Source organism: Podarcis muralis, chromosome 16, assembly GCF_964188315.1.
Source record: "Podarcis muralis chromosome 16, rPodMur119.hap1.1, whole genome shotgun sequence".
NCBI classification, from domain to species: Eukaryota; Metazoa; Chordata; class Lepidosauria; order Squamata; family Lacertidae; genus Podarcis; species Podarcis muralis.
Window position 1 is genome coordinate 37,634,515 of NC_135670.1, and position 15,903 is coordinate 37,650,417.

Sequence of the window (15,903 nt, forward strand, 5' to 3'; positions counted from 1 at the left end):
CTCTCCAGTGTCTGGCTATGAGGCTTCTGGCTGCTGAGAGTAGGTAGGTTATGAGCTCTGTGTAATGTGAGTGGCCATTACAATCTTGGAAGGTGTTCAGTAGGGCCAGTCCTGGGGTGACTTCTAATACCCGTTTAGTTAATTTGCAAGCACCCTGCCCAGTTGATGGTGATGTACAAAGCAGCAGAAATTCTTCCTCCTTTGTTGAGCTGCAAAGCACTGGACATTATGAGCCCCAAAAAGAAAAAGAAAAAATACAGATATTCCTCCCCAGAAGAAAGAGACTGCATACAAAATGCACAGAGAGTAAACTGGAAAAATAATTTTAATTTTCTAGTTTCATTTTTAGTCATCTTAGCAATTATTTTCAAACTAGAATAGGTAAAAATCCTTCAACAGAAACGTGATTAAAAAACAAGCAACCAGCCCACCCAAACCAGGTAGTATGCATTGCAGAGCCAAGTCTACTTATTACAACAGTTGTCAATTCTGTCTTTCCCAAGATACATCAAATAATATTTGTGCACATGGCGATAGATTGCTGACAAAATCCCACTGAACTTGCAAAGGAACGTGCCCCCCCCCCATCTTTGGCAAAACCATCAACTCATAAAAATTTGCACATTTGAAAAATCTCCCCCCCCCCCCGTTGCTAACACATCTATACACTCATGTAAAAAGAGTTACATTTATGAATAAGTTACCATCATAATGACTCATTAATTAATTGATTAATTAGGGCTAGAACTGTGTGTTTGTCTAGACCAGGAGTGGAGAAACCTTTCCAATCCAAGGAGTAAATTTCCTCATGGACACCCCCTTCCCCTCTCCCATCCATCCATGCAAAAACAAACAAACAAACAAACAAACAAACAAACAAACAAACAAACAAACAAGAGGTGCTTCGTCACCATTCAAGGACATATTCCAGCCAGGCAGAAGCACAGCAGGATGGGTGAGGAGTGGGGCCTGTGAGGAGCTCACACAGCCTGTTCTGGAAGTCCACCTTTGGCCCCTGGACCTCATTCTGCCCCCTCCTGGTTCAGATTGCCCAGGCACATTTTGCACAGCTTCTGGGGAAATGAGAGAGGTCCACATTCTAGTCCTATACCCCAAGAGGAGGACTTATTAAAAAGCACCACCAGAGCCACCGCTTTGACCTTGTGAACCAGGGACGGGGAGCCTGTGGTCTTCCAGCTATTGCTGGACTACAACTCCCATCACCCCTGACTACTGGCCTTGCTGACTGGGGCTGATGGGACTTGGAGTCCAACATCTGGAACACCCCAGACTCCCCCACCCCAGATTTTGCATGACATTTCAGGACAGCTTACAGCACGGCCCCAAGTCATCTTGAATTCAGGGGGCATCTGGCCTCAGGCAAGTGTTTAGGATTGCAGCCTCAGTCCTTCCAACACAGGATTTCCAGGTACTCTGTATTCTGGATTTAGTGATGTCAGTTTGCTGACCAGATCTACTCAGAAGTTGAATCCCAGTGAAATCTTTCAAGCATGCTCCCATGTAAGTGGGGTCAGGATTGCAGCTGCAGCAGATGGGCTTTAAACCACCCCTGTGCCACTAATGCTGTAATGTCTCGGCTGCCTGGCCTGGTGTAGAGATCCCCTGCCTTGGGAGTAAGGGTGACCCAGTGGGTGCCTGGTGTGTGTGAGAAACTCAGTGCAAAATAAATTTCAGGTGAACTAGGTCAGGATTCAGGGAGGCCCTTTTTCACGTGCCTCGTCCACGAGAGGTACAGAGGGAAGCAGTTCTGCTTGTGGGACGCTCTCCCCAGGGAGGCTTGTCTGGCGTCCTCTTTACATATTTTTAGGCGCCAGACAAAAACATTTCTCTTCAACAAGGCATTTGGCTGATTAACGTTCTATGGCTTTTTCAGTCTGTTTTGTTGTTTTATTATGTATTTTGCATTCTCATTTTGTATTTTTCTGTTGTGAACCACCCTGGGATCTTTGGATGAAGGGCAGCATACAACTTTAATAATAATAATAATAATAATAATAATAATAATAATAATAATAATAATAGCAGAGGACCTCCATCACTGACTGGCAGCTGGCTTTTGATGCGAGCTTTCACTGGGCCAAAAGGGATGTGGGGGGCAGGGGACATGGCTCTCAGGAGAGGAGGAAGGTCCAGCCTTTTGTAGAAGAAATATTGATTATAGCCGTTGTCAAGCTCAGGCTTTGAATAGGCGAAGTCACAGGTCCAATCACCAGCGCCTCCAATTAAAAGACTACCAGGAGATGGGAAAGGCCAGGTGGTTGGCAAAGAGAGCCACTGCCCGCCAGAGCAGGCAATATTGGGCTCGATGGACCAAAGGTCTGACTCAAAACAAGGCAGGTCCATGCACTTAGGTTCCCAGGTGCTGTGTGTATAAAGCCTTGTATAAAGCAGCAACTTTTGCATCACCCCTTTGGCGCAGCATCTTCGGGTGCCAAGCACCTGAGGCGAATTCCAGGTTCCACTGATTTTCAATATATTCAGCAATAGCCTCAAGGTAAACAAAGGGGAGAATCAAGAGTCCCCAGTTATCTTGGGGCTCTTTGCAACTCGCTTTGCAGTTGGGTTTCAGCTCCAAAGAGGCTTCCCATCACCTGAAGAATGTCCAGTTGTGCAAATAAGCCGTTAAAACATTGCTACATGGCATGAAGAACAGCAACAGAACTACTATGATTTTGTGTTGAAGTCTGCATTCCAAACACCCTGCATTTCTTTTTTTAAAAAAGGTTACAGCCTTAATCTGAAAGGCAGAGCTCATTAAGATGATCTCAACACCTTCAAAATACACCCCATATTGGCTCACTGGTCTCTTGCAGTGTAAAAGGGAGCTCATAGAGCATCTTGAAATCAGAGTCTTTTTTTGTCCCCCACCCTCCAATATTCATCATGAAAGAGGGGAAGGGGCTTCCTGAAATCAACAGAAGTCCCTGGCAGCACCTTCAAAGTTCACAGGTGTATGGAAAGGCTACTGACAAGGTAGGTAGGTAGGTACACATACGTTGCATGCAGAAGGAAAGCAGGAGTTACCGTATCTTTCACTCTATAAGACGCACCAGACCATAAGATGCACTTCGTTTTTGGAGGAGGAAAACAAGAAAAAAAATATTCTGAATCCCAGAAGCCAGAACAGCAAGAGGGATCGCTGCGCAGCAAAAGCTTCTGGGATAGCTGCGCAGCCTGCATTCGCTCCATAAGACGCACACACATTTCCCCTTATTGTTTAGGAGAGAAAAAGTGAGTCTTATAGAGCAAAAAATACGGTAATCACTATTTTAAAGTGAAGCCAAAAGGCCGACACCGTGCTGGCTACAGCCCCCTGCTGTATCCTTTTCCAGAGGATAGATGCGTACCAGACAACCCCATCCATCCCTTGTTTTGCCTTGACTCTCTCTGAAGAAAGATTATATACAGTGGTACCTCGCAAGACGAACGCCTCGCAAGACAAAAAACTCGCTAGACGAAAGGTTTTTCCGTTTTCGATTTGCCTCGCAAGACGAATTTCCCCTATGGGCTTGCTTCGCAAGACGAAAACGTCTCGCGACTTTGTTTTCTTTGTCTAAAAACAAAGACATGTTTTGTTTATAAAGTTAATTTATTTTCCCTTCAATTTTTGAACTGCTCTTTACAGTATGTGTGACTTTAAAGAGCAGTTAATAAACTGTTGTTGTACCAAATTTGGCTTTGTTTGGACTTTTTTTGACCATAGGAACGCATTAATTGATTTTCAATGCATTCCTATGGGATTTCGTGCTTCGCAAGACGAAAAATTCGCTAGACGACAAAAATTGCGGAACGAATTAATTTCGTCTTGCGGGGCACCACTGTATTTCTTCCCTCTGCATCTGTCTCTTCAAACATTAGGTTTGTGGCTTCTGCCAAAACTAAACTGCCAAACATTTTACGATACAAGGCTGTGACCCGATTCGCATGGTGCAGTGCGTCGTACAGAGCACAGCCTTCCCAACTTGCTACCCTGCAGATTTTTCGGACCACAACTCGCACCAGTGAAAACATCGCTTGGCCATGCTGGCTCGGCAGTTGGTGAGAGCTGTGGTCTGAAACATCTCCAAGCTACCTGGCTGCTGTTGGCTGGCTTGGCAAGACAGTGCAGGTCTCTCTGTCCCGGAGAGAAGCCAGCGGCCACTTTCCTCCTCCTCCCTGGTCCATTTCGCTGCAGACCTACTGCTCTTGGCTAGAGGTCATGGTTAGCAAGAGAGCTGAACCCCAAGGCCCCGAGTGGGCGACATGCTCAGCCAAACCCTGGCTTGGCTCAGTGTGGCAGCACAAAGGACAGGGAAGGGCAAAGCGGGTGCAAGCTCCTCTCCTGGAAGTTTGGGCTGTGTGTCCTGTGAACTTGCTTGTTCGGTTGTGTTTGCTGCAGGCTAACATGGCTCCTCCTAAGCTCTTTAGGAAGCTAAAGAATGCATATATAACACTGTCCAAACTCCTTCAACCCCCAGCTACACAGATGATATAGAGCTAGGATTAAAAAACCCCCGCACAGATTGGAGGAAGGAAGAGGGGTCCGTTTCCCGGTCATTGTTGCAATTTCTCATTGCCGCTAAAAGGGATGGGCCAGGCGACCAGCAAGTTTAGCAAAAAAAAAAAAAAAAAAGAGCACCTGCTTCTCCTTTTGGGTAACGGGTGTCTGGGGAGTAGGAAGAGACCTGCAGCGTCCCTCAGATGCTCTGCTGGGGAAGGTTTCTCCGCCTGGGCTCATCTCCTCCCTTTTTGCTCTCTCTGCAAAACCCAGCCTAGGAGAGGAATGTGCGAGATCCACAGCCACATTCTACAACAGCCTTCGTTGGTAAATTGTCATGAATGCAAAAAAATAAAAAATCTCAGAAGAGCACTGGGAGAGAGAGGGAGAGAAATGGAATGGGTTCAGGTGGCTTCTAAAAGAACATAGAGTCACTTCAACTAGCTCTGTATTGTCTACACCAGTGGTTCTCCCCCCTCCCCCCCGCTCCCTTGAAAATTGCAGAACATCTTGACATGATTTTTCTGCCTGTTGTAGCAATCATAATGCCCTGTGCTAAATGCTGTAAGAGTTTTACTTGCAGTTTTATTGCCTCTTTCCCTGCCCTTATATATTGTATTTAATGGTATTGCGATTTGATTCCAAAGAATGCAAATTGTAATACTAGAAAATGCAGTATATAAGAAATAAAAGCAGCCATAAAAATACATATTCAATGTGACGCCTCCTGTCTTTAGTCACAAAGCCACAGTCATGCTGCAGAACCACCTGAACAGAGTCTGCAAACCCCTGATCTATGCTGCCCAGGAGAGGATCTCTGGGGTTTTAAGCAGCAACGCCTGGAGGTGTCAGGGATTGAAGCTGCAGCCTTCTGCATGCAAGGCAAGTGTTCTTCCACAGAGCTAAGGCCCCTCCCCTACTTCAGTACATAAAAAACTGATGCTGGCACCTACTGATTTCAAGTATTTTCCCAGCCCTGTATAGGGAAGTTTACTAGCTCAGTGAAGATGCACATAATGTAATACAGGGCGTCTCCTTTTTAGTACAGGTGGGGACCTTTTATCTAAATCCGACTCTTGCATTTTCCAATATCTCTCTCATCGCGATGAGGGCAATTTTGTTTGTGAAAAAAATATGGTTAACAGTGAGGGCTAGAGACTTTAAAAATAAAAAGAATATGTAAGCGAGTCAGCACAGCCAAGGGTCAGGAATGATGGGAGCTGTAGCTTAGCAACACCTGGAGGGCTTCTGGTTCCTCGCCCCTTTTCTAGACCCAACGCCGTCACACAAAGAACACAGTACTTTGATAACACACACACACATCCTGAAATAACACATCCTGCATTCCAGGCTCCCATCACAAGCACGGAAGAGGTTTGCCCAGAGAAGAACTCTGAGCACAGCAGTGTTTTGACACTCCAAAAACGAAGCAATGAGGATTGCCCCTTAGGAATAAAATAAAAATAGAACACAAAAATACATTTCAAAGCCTTCTTGATAAACACTTCTATACAGAGAGACTTCAATGTGCCAAAAGTAAACGCACATCAGTTCCAAAAGATTAATGTTCCTAAAGAACCTGAAAATATTTTCCAAGACACCACAGAAGAGGTTGCATAAGGAAGAAAAAAAAAAAAAAAACAGCTAGTAGATTTCAGATTCCACCCACAGCCCTTACTGCAGGGAAGGGGTACATGTGGCCCTCCAGATGCGGATGCACTCCAACTCCTGCCAGCCCCAGCCAGAATGCCCAATGGGCAGGGCAGCTGTAGTCAAGCAGCGTCTAGAGGGCCAGATTCCCTTCGCCAAATTACAGATTAGAATCTGATTCGTTCGCTATTATTTTTATTTTAAAGAGTGGCATATAAATGACATATAAATTAGGTACTCTCATTTCGGAACCATTTGTTGATCCAAACATTTCCCCAAGATATTTAAAAAATTAATATATATTCACTTCTGGAGCCAAGTGAATGGTCTAGAAACATCTGTAGTTACAGCAGACTTCCTCCCTCAACCTGACGCCTTCTAGATACTACAGTTCCCATTATCCCTGACTGTAGTCCAACCGTCTGTGGAGGGCAGCTTCACTCCAGCGTTCACTTCAGTAGTAAAAGTGCTTCACTTCTGCAAGTTAACCTGCTGCGGGAATAAACTGCCAGAGCAGGAGCCACCCTGTATCCTCAGGTGCCGAGGGGAAATGCAAGGCACTTCGGAAGAGAAGAAAAAACAGACCCCAAAAGAAAAGTGGAACTCCCCGATTTCTTCAGACTGGATGACAGCAACGCTGACGAGCTGGTCCAGACCCACTTAGAACTGTCTTTCAAGCATCCCAGGCAGAAATAAACAGCAGTTAATTAGTCCCAGATAGTACAGCAGAAATTTTAACACCACACTTCCACTTTAAAGTGCAAACCCTGTTAAGTCCAGCAGTAAATTGGGGGGGGGGGGAGAGAGAGAGAGAGAGAGAGAGAGAGAGAGAGAAGACAAAGCACATCCACTGTCTTCCTTCCCTCTTGCCCTCAAAGGGCACAGCACACACCAAAGCAAACACCAGGTTTGCATCTGAGGAAGGCCGACTGCAGTGGTTCCTGGAAGCTTCTGTCATAATAAATGTGTTGGTTGCTTTAGGCAGCTACAACACCGTTTGTTGCTTTGCTGCCAATACATTGACATGGGTCCCTCTGGAAAAAAGGTTTTAAGGAATTGCTTTAGGCAGAATCTGACAAGGGATCCATCCTGTACAGGCAGCCTCCACCCACACCTGGAGCCACCCCCAGATGTCTGTCCAACAGCATCTGGAAGGCACCAGATGTTAGCGAAGGTTGCTGTGGGTCATCAGGGGGTTAAGCCAAACCTTTGGGAACAACCCACAATACCTACCGTAACCAAGTATGTGCAACAGAAACAATCACATATTCATATTTTCTTCCTGTTTACCATGGACTCCTTTATCTCTTCCTTGCTGTTTCCCCATGCCTGTTTGGGCTGAATAGCCCCGTGGCAAAGGGGCCTGCCCACCCAGGGCTCTCTAAAGCACCATGTATATAGGTCCAAAGGAAGGACCTTAGCTCAGTGGCAGAGCATCAATCCCCGCCATCTCGGACTGGCACAGACTTCTGTTTGAAACCCTGGGACTCTGGAGAGCTGCTGCCAGGAAGTGGGGGCCACCTTGGGCTAAACTGAAAACTACTCTGGCCAGTGACAAGGCAGTTTCCTGCATTTATTTCTTTGCTTTAAATTAAACACTGAATTTCAAATCCCCAAAATGACTCACAACAACAGTGTTCAATTCTGGGTTATAGTGTTCCCAGGGAAGCCATGCTGGGAACGGAGCCTGGCCCTCAGAAACAGGCAGAAGAACACTTTGGCTCCTAAGCCAAACATACTTTCTCCCAAAGTAAAACAAGGGCCTTGGGTCTACGGGTGGGAAGCACAGGACCAAGGGTCTGCACACACTACAGAAACAGAACCAGTTTGCCAAGGCTATTTTAACCAAGGCAGTGAAAATGGTTGATATTTGCAGCGCAGCTGCCGTGGTGGTGAAGTGATGCCATTAGTAGCTGCCACTGCAAGAGTCCTGTATAAAAGTTCTAGCATAACAAAACCTCCAAGCAACAAGACTCAAAAGGAATTTGGAGCACTTCCAAAATGCAAATGCATTAATGAAGGGAACAATTAACTTCTGCCCCAAGGACAGCGCTCTTGCTGCCATGGTATTCTCCATTCTAACCTGGGGTTGGGGGTGGGGTCAGGATCACTCTTACTTTCCCCAATAACCCAGGGGTGGGGTGGGAGCCTGGGGGCCTCCTGATGATGTCACTGGACTCCCACTCCCATCATCCTTCCTGACCACTGGGCCGTGCTGGCTGAGGCTGATGGGAGCTGGAACCAAGAGCCAGAGGGCCAGGTCTCTCCACCCCTGTTCTACAATCTTCTATGCTTATGTGCAAGTAAGCTCATTATGTTCAAAGAGGCTCACTCAAAGGTAAGTACGGTTAGGATGTGCTGGCCTGGAATATAAATGAGCTGGATATATTTAAAACAAACAAAAGCCAAAATGTGTTCAAAGATGACCCATGTTTTTCAGGAAAGAATGCCAAATTCTGCATAAATCCTGCTAACTTAAAGCCAATGTGCTCAGTTTCTCCTATTCAATTCTGCTTCAACTCAAGTGAACTGAAGAGTTAAATAGGGTGCTCATCCTGCAGCCTAGAAATCTCTCTCTCCCTCTCTCTCTCAAAAGTCAAGGTACTTGGAAACTGAATTTTCTGGCTAAGAGCTTTTCTGTCCTCCAGGGAGATGTTGTTGCCTACACAGCTCTGTGTCCACTTCTTACTTGTCTCCCGGGGTTTTAAGAAACCCAGGATCACCCTAAAACAAAATATTGCTCCTCGATTCTCTCAAGCAGGTTTGAATTCAGGTTGTTGCAACATGAATCTGACAAGCAAACACCCCCCCCCCCCCAATGCTAGTTACTAAGCATGTGAAAGTAAAATGCTGCACTTCCTTACAAACTTCTTAACTTCCTCCCTTCTCCCCACAGGCCCACCCCCCAACCTGACAGCACAGAATGTCCATTTCCCCTCATGATGAATCAGCGTCGAAAGACAAGGATCTGGACCACAGGACAGGAGGCGGCAGGAGGAGAGATTCCGAATTCCTCTCTCCAGCACCTGAACCTCCGGGTGCCAGTCCTTCAAAACACTGCAAGAACAGCCCATTGAATCATTACTGTTATTTTTTTAAAAGCACTAGAGAGCTAGGATGCGGTACTACTAATCTGTCTTTCCAGGCCAGCCAAATTCACAAAGAAGGGAGTCCAGAGAGCACAGTAGAAACATTTGGGCTGGCTTTAAAAAACAAAACAACAAAAAACAATTTTCATAGTTTGAGTATCTATGCAAAATGGCTGCCCGGAGGCGGGAGGGTGTCGCCTCTGTGGTCCAGCTGATCCTGGAGCCGCGCGAACTCGGCCAGTTCGTTCAGTTCCTGGAACTGGCGGTCTGTCTTGTGAGTTACCAACGACCGGTAGAAGTGGACCGCAAACACTATGAAAATCAGCCCGAAGGGAACCATGATGGAGGTCGAGGTGATGGCAGCAGCCTCGCCGGCAGAGAAGCCCTCAGTGACGTTGCTGGGCTTCCCGCCTTCGAGGGGGCTCTTCTTCTTCAACGGGTGGAACTTCACCCAGCAGAGGAGGACCACTTCGGCCAGGAAGAGCAGAGTCCCAATGACGGTGGAGAAAGCCCAGGCTAGCTCGATGTGGCGGTGCATGCGCTCGTGGGGGGACTCCTTGACCGAGTTGAGGTTGTGGACGTTGCTGACGGCCTCGATGTTTGGGAGGATGCAGGTGCTGACCATCAGGGCGAAGAGGTGGACGGCCACCAGCACCGTCGTGCAGGCACTGAAGGCGATCAGGAGCCCCGGTGGGTAGTCGTGGTCAGCATCCAGCTGGACTTCCACCATGGCCACCTGGGAGGCAGGGGAGAGAAAGGGCAGCAAGAGGTCACAGTTCAGCCCTTGGACCTAAGCCAGGGGTTCTCAAACTTTTCTCTCTGGGGCGCGGTTTCAGGATAACAATTTGCTTGCACCACACTGAATTGTTTTATTGCTAAGGAAGGCATTGGGAAACAGAAAGATGCAACTCCTGGCTGTGTTTGGTTTATAACAAGGAACACAACATCTTTATAATATGTCATGAGACATCCAGAAAGGATAGAGGAACATGAATCATTTCCAAAATCCCTGTTCACAACAATATTTCATGGAGATAGCATAGCTGGTGATTAAGGATAAATAAGTTTTTTTTATATAAAAAAAGGTTGTAATATAATGGAATGTGTACTAGAAACAACTAGGAGAATAAAGCAGCAACAAGAGGAAACCTTGGATGCACCAAGAACAGAGTGTGGGAGACCAATTTTTGGAAAAATTGTATTAAATTCGTAAAATTTGGAAAAATAAATAAAAAGAATTTGGAAACTGGTTGGCGGCCTACTCTGCAACCCCCACCCCGCTGCCCCAGCCATGCTGCGAATAAGAGGCGCTGCTGGTCTCCTCCCACCCATGTTCATGGTGTGCATCTTTATTCCTCCCTTGTTCCTGATGTACATCTTCCCTCACCTCTTCTTCCTGGGGAGGAAGGCATTTGGTGGTTTGCCTCAGGCGCCAGCATGTCTTGGGCCGGCCCTACCTTTGTCCAGCAGGCCAGCTTCCACGCATGCCTCTGTCTATTCGGGCAAGCGAGAGGAATTGCCAGAGCTTGAAGACACACTCCAGCCTGGGAAAAGCACTCAAGGAAGGTCCAGTGCAGAGCTAGCAGAGGGCGTGGCCTGCAGGGAGTCTGGAGGGCCAAGAAAAGGAGCCTCAAGGGCCAAATCCAGGCCAGAGCATGAAACCTGGACTGTGCCCGAGCCTGGCATGGAGGCATGCCATGTTCCAACCTCGCTAAACCCAAAGTGGCTGCAGTTTGGCCAGTGGCCGGAGAGAAGAGTGCTGGGACTCCCTCCTCCCTTTGAGTTGAGATGACAGAAAAAAGGATATTTACATAGCTGAAAGAGGCTCTCACAGGTGTCTTGCATTGCGCCTCAGAAGATACCACACCCAAGCATCTTCCACGCCATGTGCTTTCTCTCGTGCCCAACCGCATTTGCCAGCCTGGACTACAACTCCCACCAGCCAGCACAGCTGCAGCCCCAAAACATCTGGAGGGCACCAGGTTGGCAAAGGCTGCTTTCTGCAAAGGAAGCCACACATCAAGCAAACTTAAGGAATACTTTCCCATTACCCATTAACACAACCCCTGTCTGCTTTGAAAGCTCCACAGTGAAGGGCTAAGAATTGTCTCTTTCGCCAGAGCTGGCACAGAAGCTGGGTTTATCAAAGGAAGTGTCCCTCCCAGTGCAGAGAGGGAATATTTGGCATTCCACAAGGGCCTCTCCTGCCCATCCAGCAAGGCAGGGAGGTCCTGGTGAAGGGTGGAACAGGAGGGGGCAAGGTTTGCTTTGTGAGTTTCTAGCACGGCATCTCCTGGACTTCCAAACAGCCTGGAAACCTCAAGTAAATGCCCGGAGATCGCTCACTTATGGAATACCACTGCGGGAAGTATAAGAAGGTGGCAAAACAAACCTTCTTGGAACTATGGAACTCCCTGCCCAGGGAAGTTTGCTTGCCAGCCTCCCAACTGGCTTTCAAGCAGCAAGTGGAAACCTTTTTCATCCAAGGCGTTTCCCAACATAATTACGTTCTTGAGTTAAGCAGTAATCAGTTGCCCTTTTAAAAGATTTGCCTTTAAAACTTACACTTCCTATTTGTTTGTTTGATTTATATACCACCCTTCATCAAAAGATTTCAGGGTGATTCAAAATGGCACCCAGTTTTACCCAAACATCTTCCAAAATCTGCTCTTTGATTTCAGGAATTATCATGCGAAAACTTTTATACATACGTATAAATGATCTTTATTAAGTTTTCATTTGCAAAATACCACAAGAGCACCAGCCAGGCTCAACGTATTTCAAAACTAATTGCCCCCACGATCCTGAATCAAAGTCTCTTTTCCATGCAAACCAGAAAGTGACTTCTCCAGACAACAGAACAGCTCTTTCTTCCCCTTATCTCTGTGGCTACAATCTCCTGGGGGACATGGACACCATTAGACAGTTGAATGCGCATGCGTACTCTGTCTGTTTCCCTCCCTCCCACCTCCACCTCCGTGCGGCCCCAGGTGCTGGCAACTCACGCTACGCCACTGCCCTACTGACAGAAATGGGCCATGTTCCCTTTGCTTGCACAATACCTTCATTTTGTATGCGAGCTTCTCCAAATGTGCTTTGTATGCCAAACTACCCATTCAGACCCCTTGCCCTCAGTCCCCTCACTATGTAACCAGCATCTCAAATGTGAAATGGAGGAAAGCCTTTACAGCTCTGTGGTTCCACGCTATTGCCAGATGCCCTATGAAGAGAGTGTTTGTCCACGTGGGGTAACGTGCCTGAAGATTTACCCCACTATTTACTGGTTTGTCCAATCTATGAGCACTTAAGAGCAGTTAAGATTTACATCTCTCAGTTGAGAGACAGATTGGATATTTGATTTAACTTTTTATTAGGGGACAGGTCGCCCTATACCTCTGAAAAAGTGGTCTGTTTTGCTTCTAGAGTGGCAATGTGGAAGGAGAACACTTGTGGGGATGACAAGTTAAATTCTTCAGGGGAGCAAATTTATCTGGCAGAATGTCTGGTTTGAATAATTGGTTTGAATAATTATTTTAACTGTGTCGTATATTCTATTCCGGTTTTATTCTGTTTTATGTATTTTGTAATAGCTTAGGCTAGACAAACAAACAATTTCTGCAGATCTGCTGATACCAATACTTCAGATTCTGGTTTTAAACTTTCTCCAAAAATGTGCAATGGTGGCCCTTACAGCCAAAGGGAAATGCAAAATCTGCTCATGGTGTTTAGGTTCTCTATTCCAGTGTTTCCCAACCTTGGGCCTCCAGCTGTTTTTGGACTACAACTCCCATCATCCCTGACCACTGGTCTTGCTAGCTAGCTAGGGATGATGGGAATTGTAGTTCAAAAACAGTTGGAGGCCCAAGGTTGGGAAACACTGCTCTATTCCAGTCTTTGAACAGACGCAGAAGGGCCAATTCTGCAGACAGGATAATCACTTGTGAAGTTGTTGTAGATAACGCCTCAAAAACTTTCCTCCAATATTTTTGGATTTCTGCCTGGGAAAAGCTTTGGACAACAGGAATGAAATTTCCAGCATGTTATGCCTTAAAAGAAAACTATTGCAAGGTGATATCTAGATGGTATTTAACTCCAAAGAAGCTAGCTCAAATATACAAAAATGGATCAAACAGGTGTTGGAAATGTAAGGACTGTGAGGGGTCATTCTATGATATGAGGTGGACCTGCAGGAAAGCAAAGGCCTTTTGGGACATGAAATATAATGAAATAAGATTTTTTTAAAAGTGAGGTCAGAATACTCCTTTCTGGGGATGCTAGACAGTGAAATCCCAAAGAAAGCCTTAACGATATTTATGTATGTGCCTACAGTGGCAAGGATTCACTATGCACAGAACTGGAAGGAGAGAACACCTTCAAAGGAAGAATGGCTGGTGAAAATCTTGGAACATGCAGAGAGCAAAATTGACGGCACTGATAAAAGATACAACTTTAGAATCTTTGAAACAAGACTGGAAATGGGATTTGGCGTGTAAGAAAATAACAGAATATATTAAGAAACGTGTTAAAAAGGATGAAATTAGATAAGATGGAACCTTAAAAGGTAACTGTATGTACCGGTAATTTGGGTAATAAATATTGACGTTGGGTGAGCAGGAAGTCACTAGCTTTGTTGAATGGGAATATATAATTTTTGAGTAACAAATATAACTTGTTATATGAAGAAAAAAAGAATACAGTGGTACCTCGAGTTACATATGCTTCAGGTTACATACGCCGCTAACCCAGAAATAGTGCTTCAGGTTAAGAACTTTGCTTCAGGATGAGAACAGAAATCGTGCTCCGGCGGCACGGCGACATCAGGAGGCCCCATTAGCTAAAGTGGTGCTTCAGGTTAAGAACAGTTTCAGGTTAAGTACGGACCTCCGGAACGAATTCAGTACTTAACCCGAGGTACCACTGTATTTTTTAAGCAATACAGTGGTATTGCTTAAAATTTCTGGAGCTTGAAACTGAAGTTGCACCCCCCATCATGGTTTATCATGGAAATCCTCAGGAGTTGTCCAAATGCGTAGTGAGCAGAGAAACAAATCACTTTCCAAAATATATAGGGGACTAAAATTTAATTAGTTGCCATGTGCCGAAACTACCAGGTGACACAGACAAAACACCGATCAAAACATAAAACAGAAAATACAGCTTTTAATAAAACACAGTGGAGTCCAAGTACTAGAGCTAGAGAATATAAGAAGCCCTACCTTTAGAGCCACAAAACCCAAACGCCACCAGATAAACTGAGAACAAGGTAGTTAATATTGAAACCATTAACGTAATAAAAGATGTTAAAATGGTTAAAATGCCCAGAAGGAGGCTGCCTGCCTTTTTGGCAATCAATGATTTAGCGGGTTGGATTATATGACCTCTGCGTCACCTTCCTGCTCTAGAATTCTATGCTTCAATGAATCACATTTGGTTCCTTTAAAATGTTCTATATTTTATTGGAGGAAGGAAGAATATAGGATATGGGGCGAGGGCCTGCATCATAGCGCACATCCTTTTTAGCCTCCAGTTGGCTAAACAGCAACCATTTCTCCCTCTTACAGGAACAGGGACTCCTTGCCAGCGACTCGCGCTCACTTCCATGTGGAACAACAAGTATTATACAATGAAACCCTCCAGTTGGCATAACGGGGCCTCCCAACCGGCAGCGCCAGCTGAGAAAGTAGAAAACACTTCTTAAGGACGCTTTTGGGCAGAAGCGTTTGCTGGTGCCTTGGACAAAAGCCAGCGTCACTTTGCTTGGAGAGGGGTTTGGGATGTGACGCACTTATCGCAAGGGCGCCCTCCGGGAAGCAGGCAGAGACCATTTCCAACCACAGACAATAATTGGCTGCGCAGAGTAAAAAGTACAGGAAACGGAAACCTCCCAAAACTGACGCAGGCAGATGCTTCCGTTGTTTCTGCTGAGAAAAACCAACAAGCTCTTTGGTGATTTGGAAGAACCCAAGTAGGCCTCATTCCCAGAGGCTAGATAACTCTGTACTCCACAGAATGAGGTTACCTGGCTGGTTTAAGCCAATGGTCTTTGACTGGTGGGAAAGGATCTTCTACTGCAGGGTGTGGGGTAGGACATCCAGTCTGCAGGCCAGATTAAGCCCCCCTCAGTCGTCCCCTTTTGGCTCACAGGGCCATTTTGGACAAGCTAGGTAAAGGGACCCCTGACCATTAGGTCTAGTCGTGACCGACTTTGGGGTTATGGCGCTCATCTTGCTTTACTGGCCGAGGGAGCCGGCGTACAGCTTCCAGGTCGTGTGGCCAGCATGACTAAGCCACTTCTGGCGAACCAGAGCAGCGCACGGAAACGCCGTTTACCTTCCCGCCGGAGCGGTTCCTATTTATCTACTTGCACTTTGACGTGCTCTCGAACTGCTAGGTTGGCAGGAGCTGGGACCGAGCAATGGAAGCTCACCTCATCACAGGGATTCGAACCACTGAATAGAATAGAATAGAATAGAATAGAATAGATTCTTTATTGTCATTACACAAGTGCAACATTGCACAAGTGCAACGAAATTGGATGCCATCCCTTAAAAACAACAAAAGCAAAACAACAACAACAACCAAACAAACCACATTCCAGCCACACCCACACCAACACCCATCAAACTCCCAGGTCACACTATCGAGTTACAGCATTCAAAAAGGCCA

General features: G+C 46.1%; 1 protein-coding gene across 4 annotated transcripts in view; it reads right to left on the bottom strand.

Annotated features, from left to right (window-relative positions):
- Positions 1–307: 307 nt before the first annotated feature.
- LOC114586206 (calcium release-activated calcium channel protein 1) overlaps positions 308–15,903 on the bottom strand; it is a 30,890-nt gene continuing 15,294 nt past the window's right edge. For 3 of the 4 annotated variants that reach the window (XM_028709307.2, XM_028709308.2, XM_028709306.2), the window contains one exon: positions 308–9,973. In XM_028709307.2, the coding sequence (XP_028565140.1) occupies positions 9,398–9,967 (570 nt within the window). In that variant the 5' untranslated portion in view covers positions 9,968–9,973 and the 3' untranslated portion in view covers positions 308–9,397. Of the gene's footprint in view, positions 9,974–11,048; positions 11,579–15,903 lie in introns of those variants that run through there. The other variant, XM_028709305.2, reaches the window with a different exon arrangement.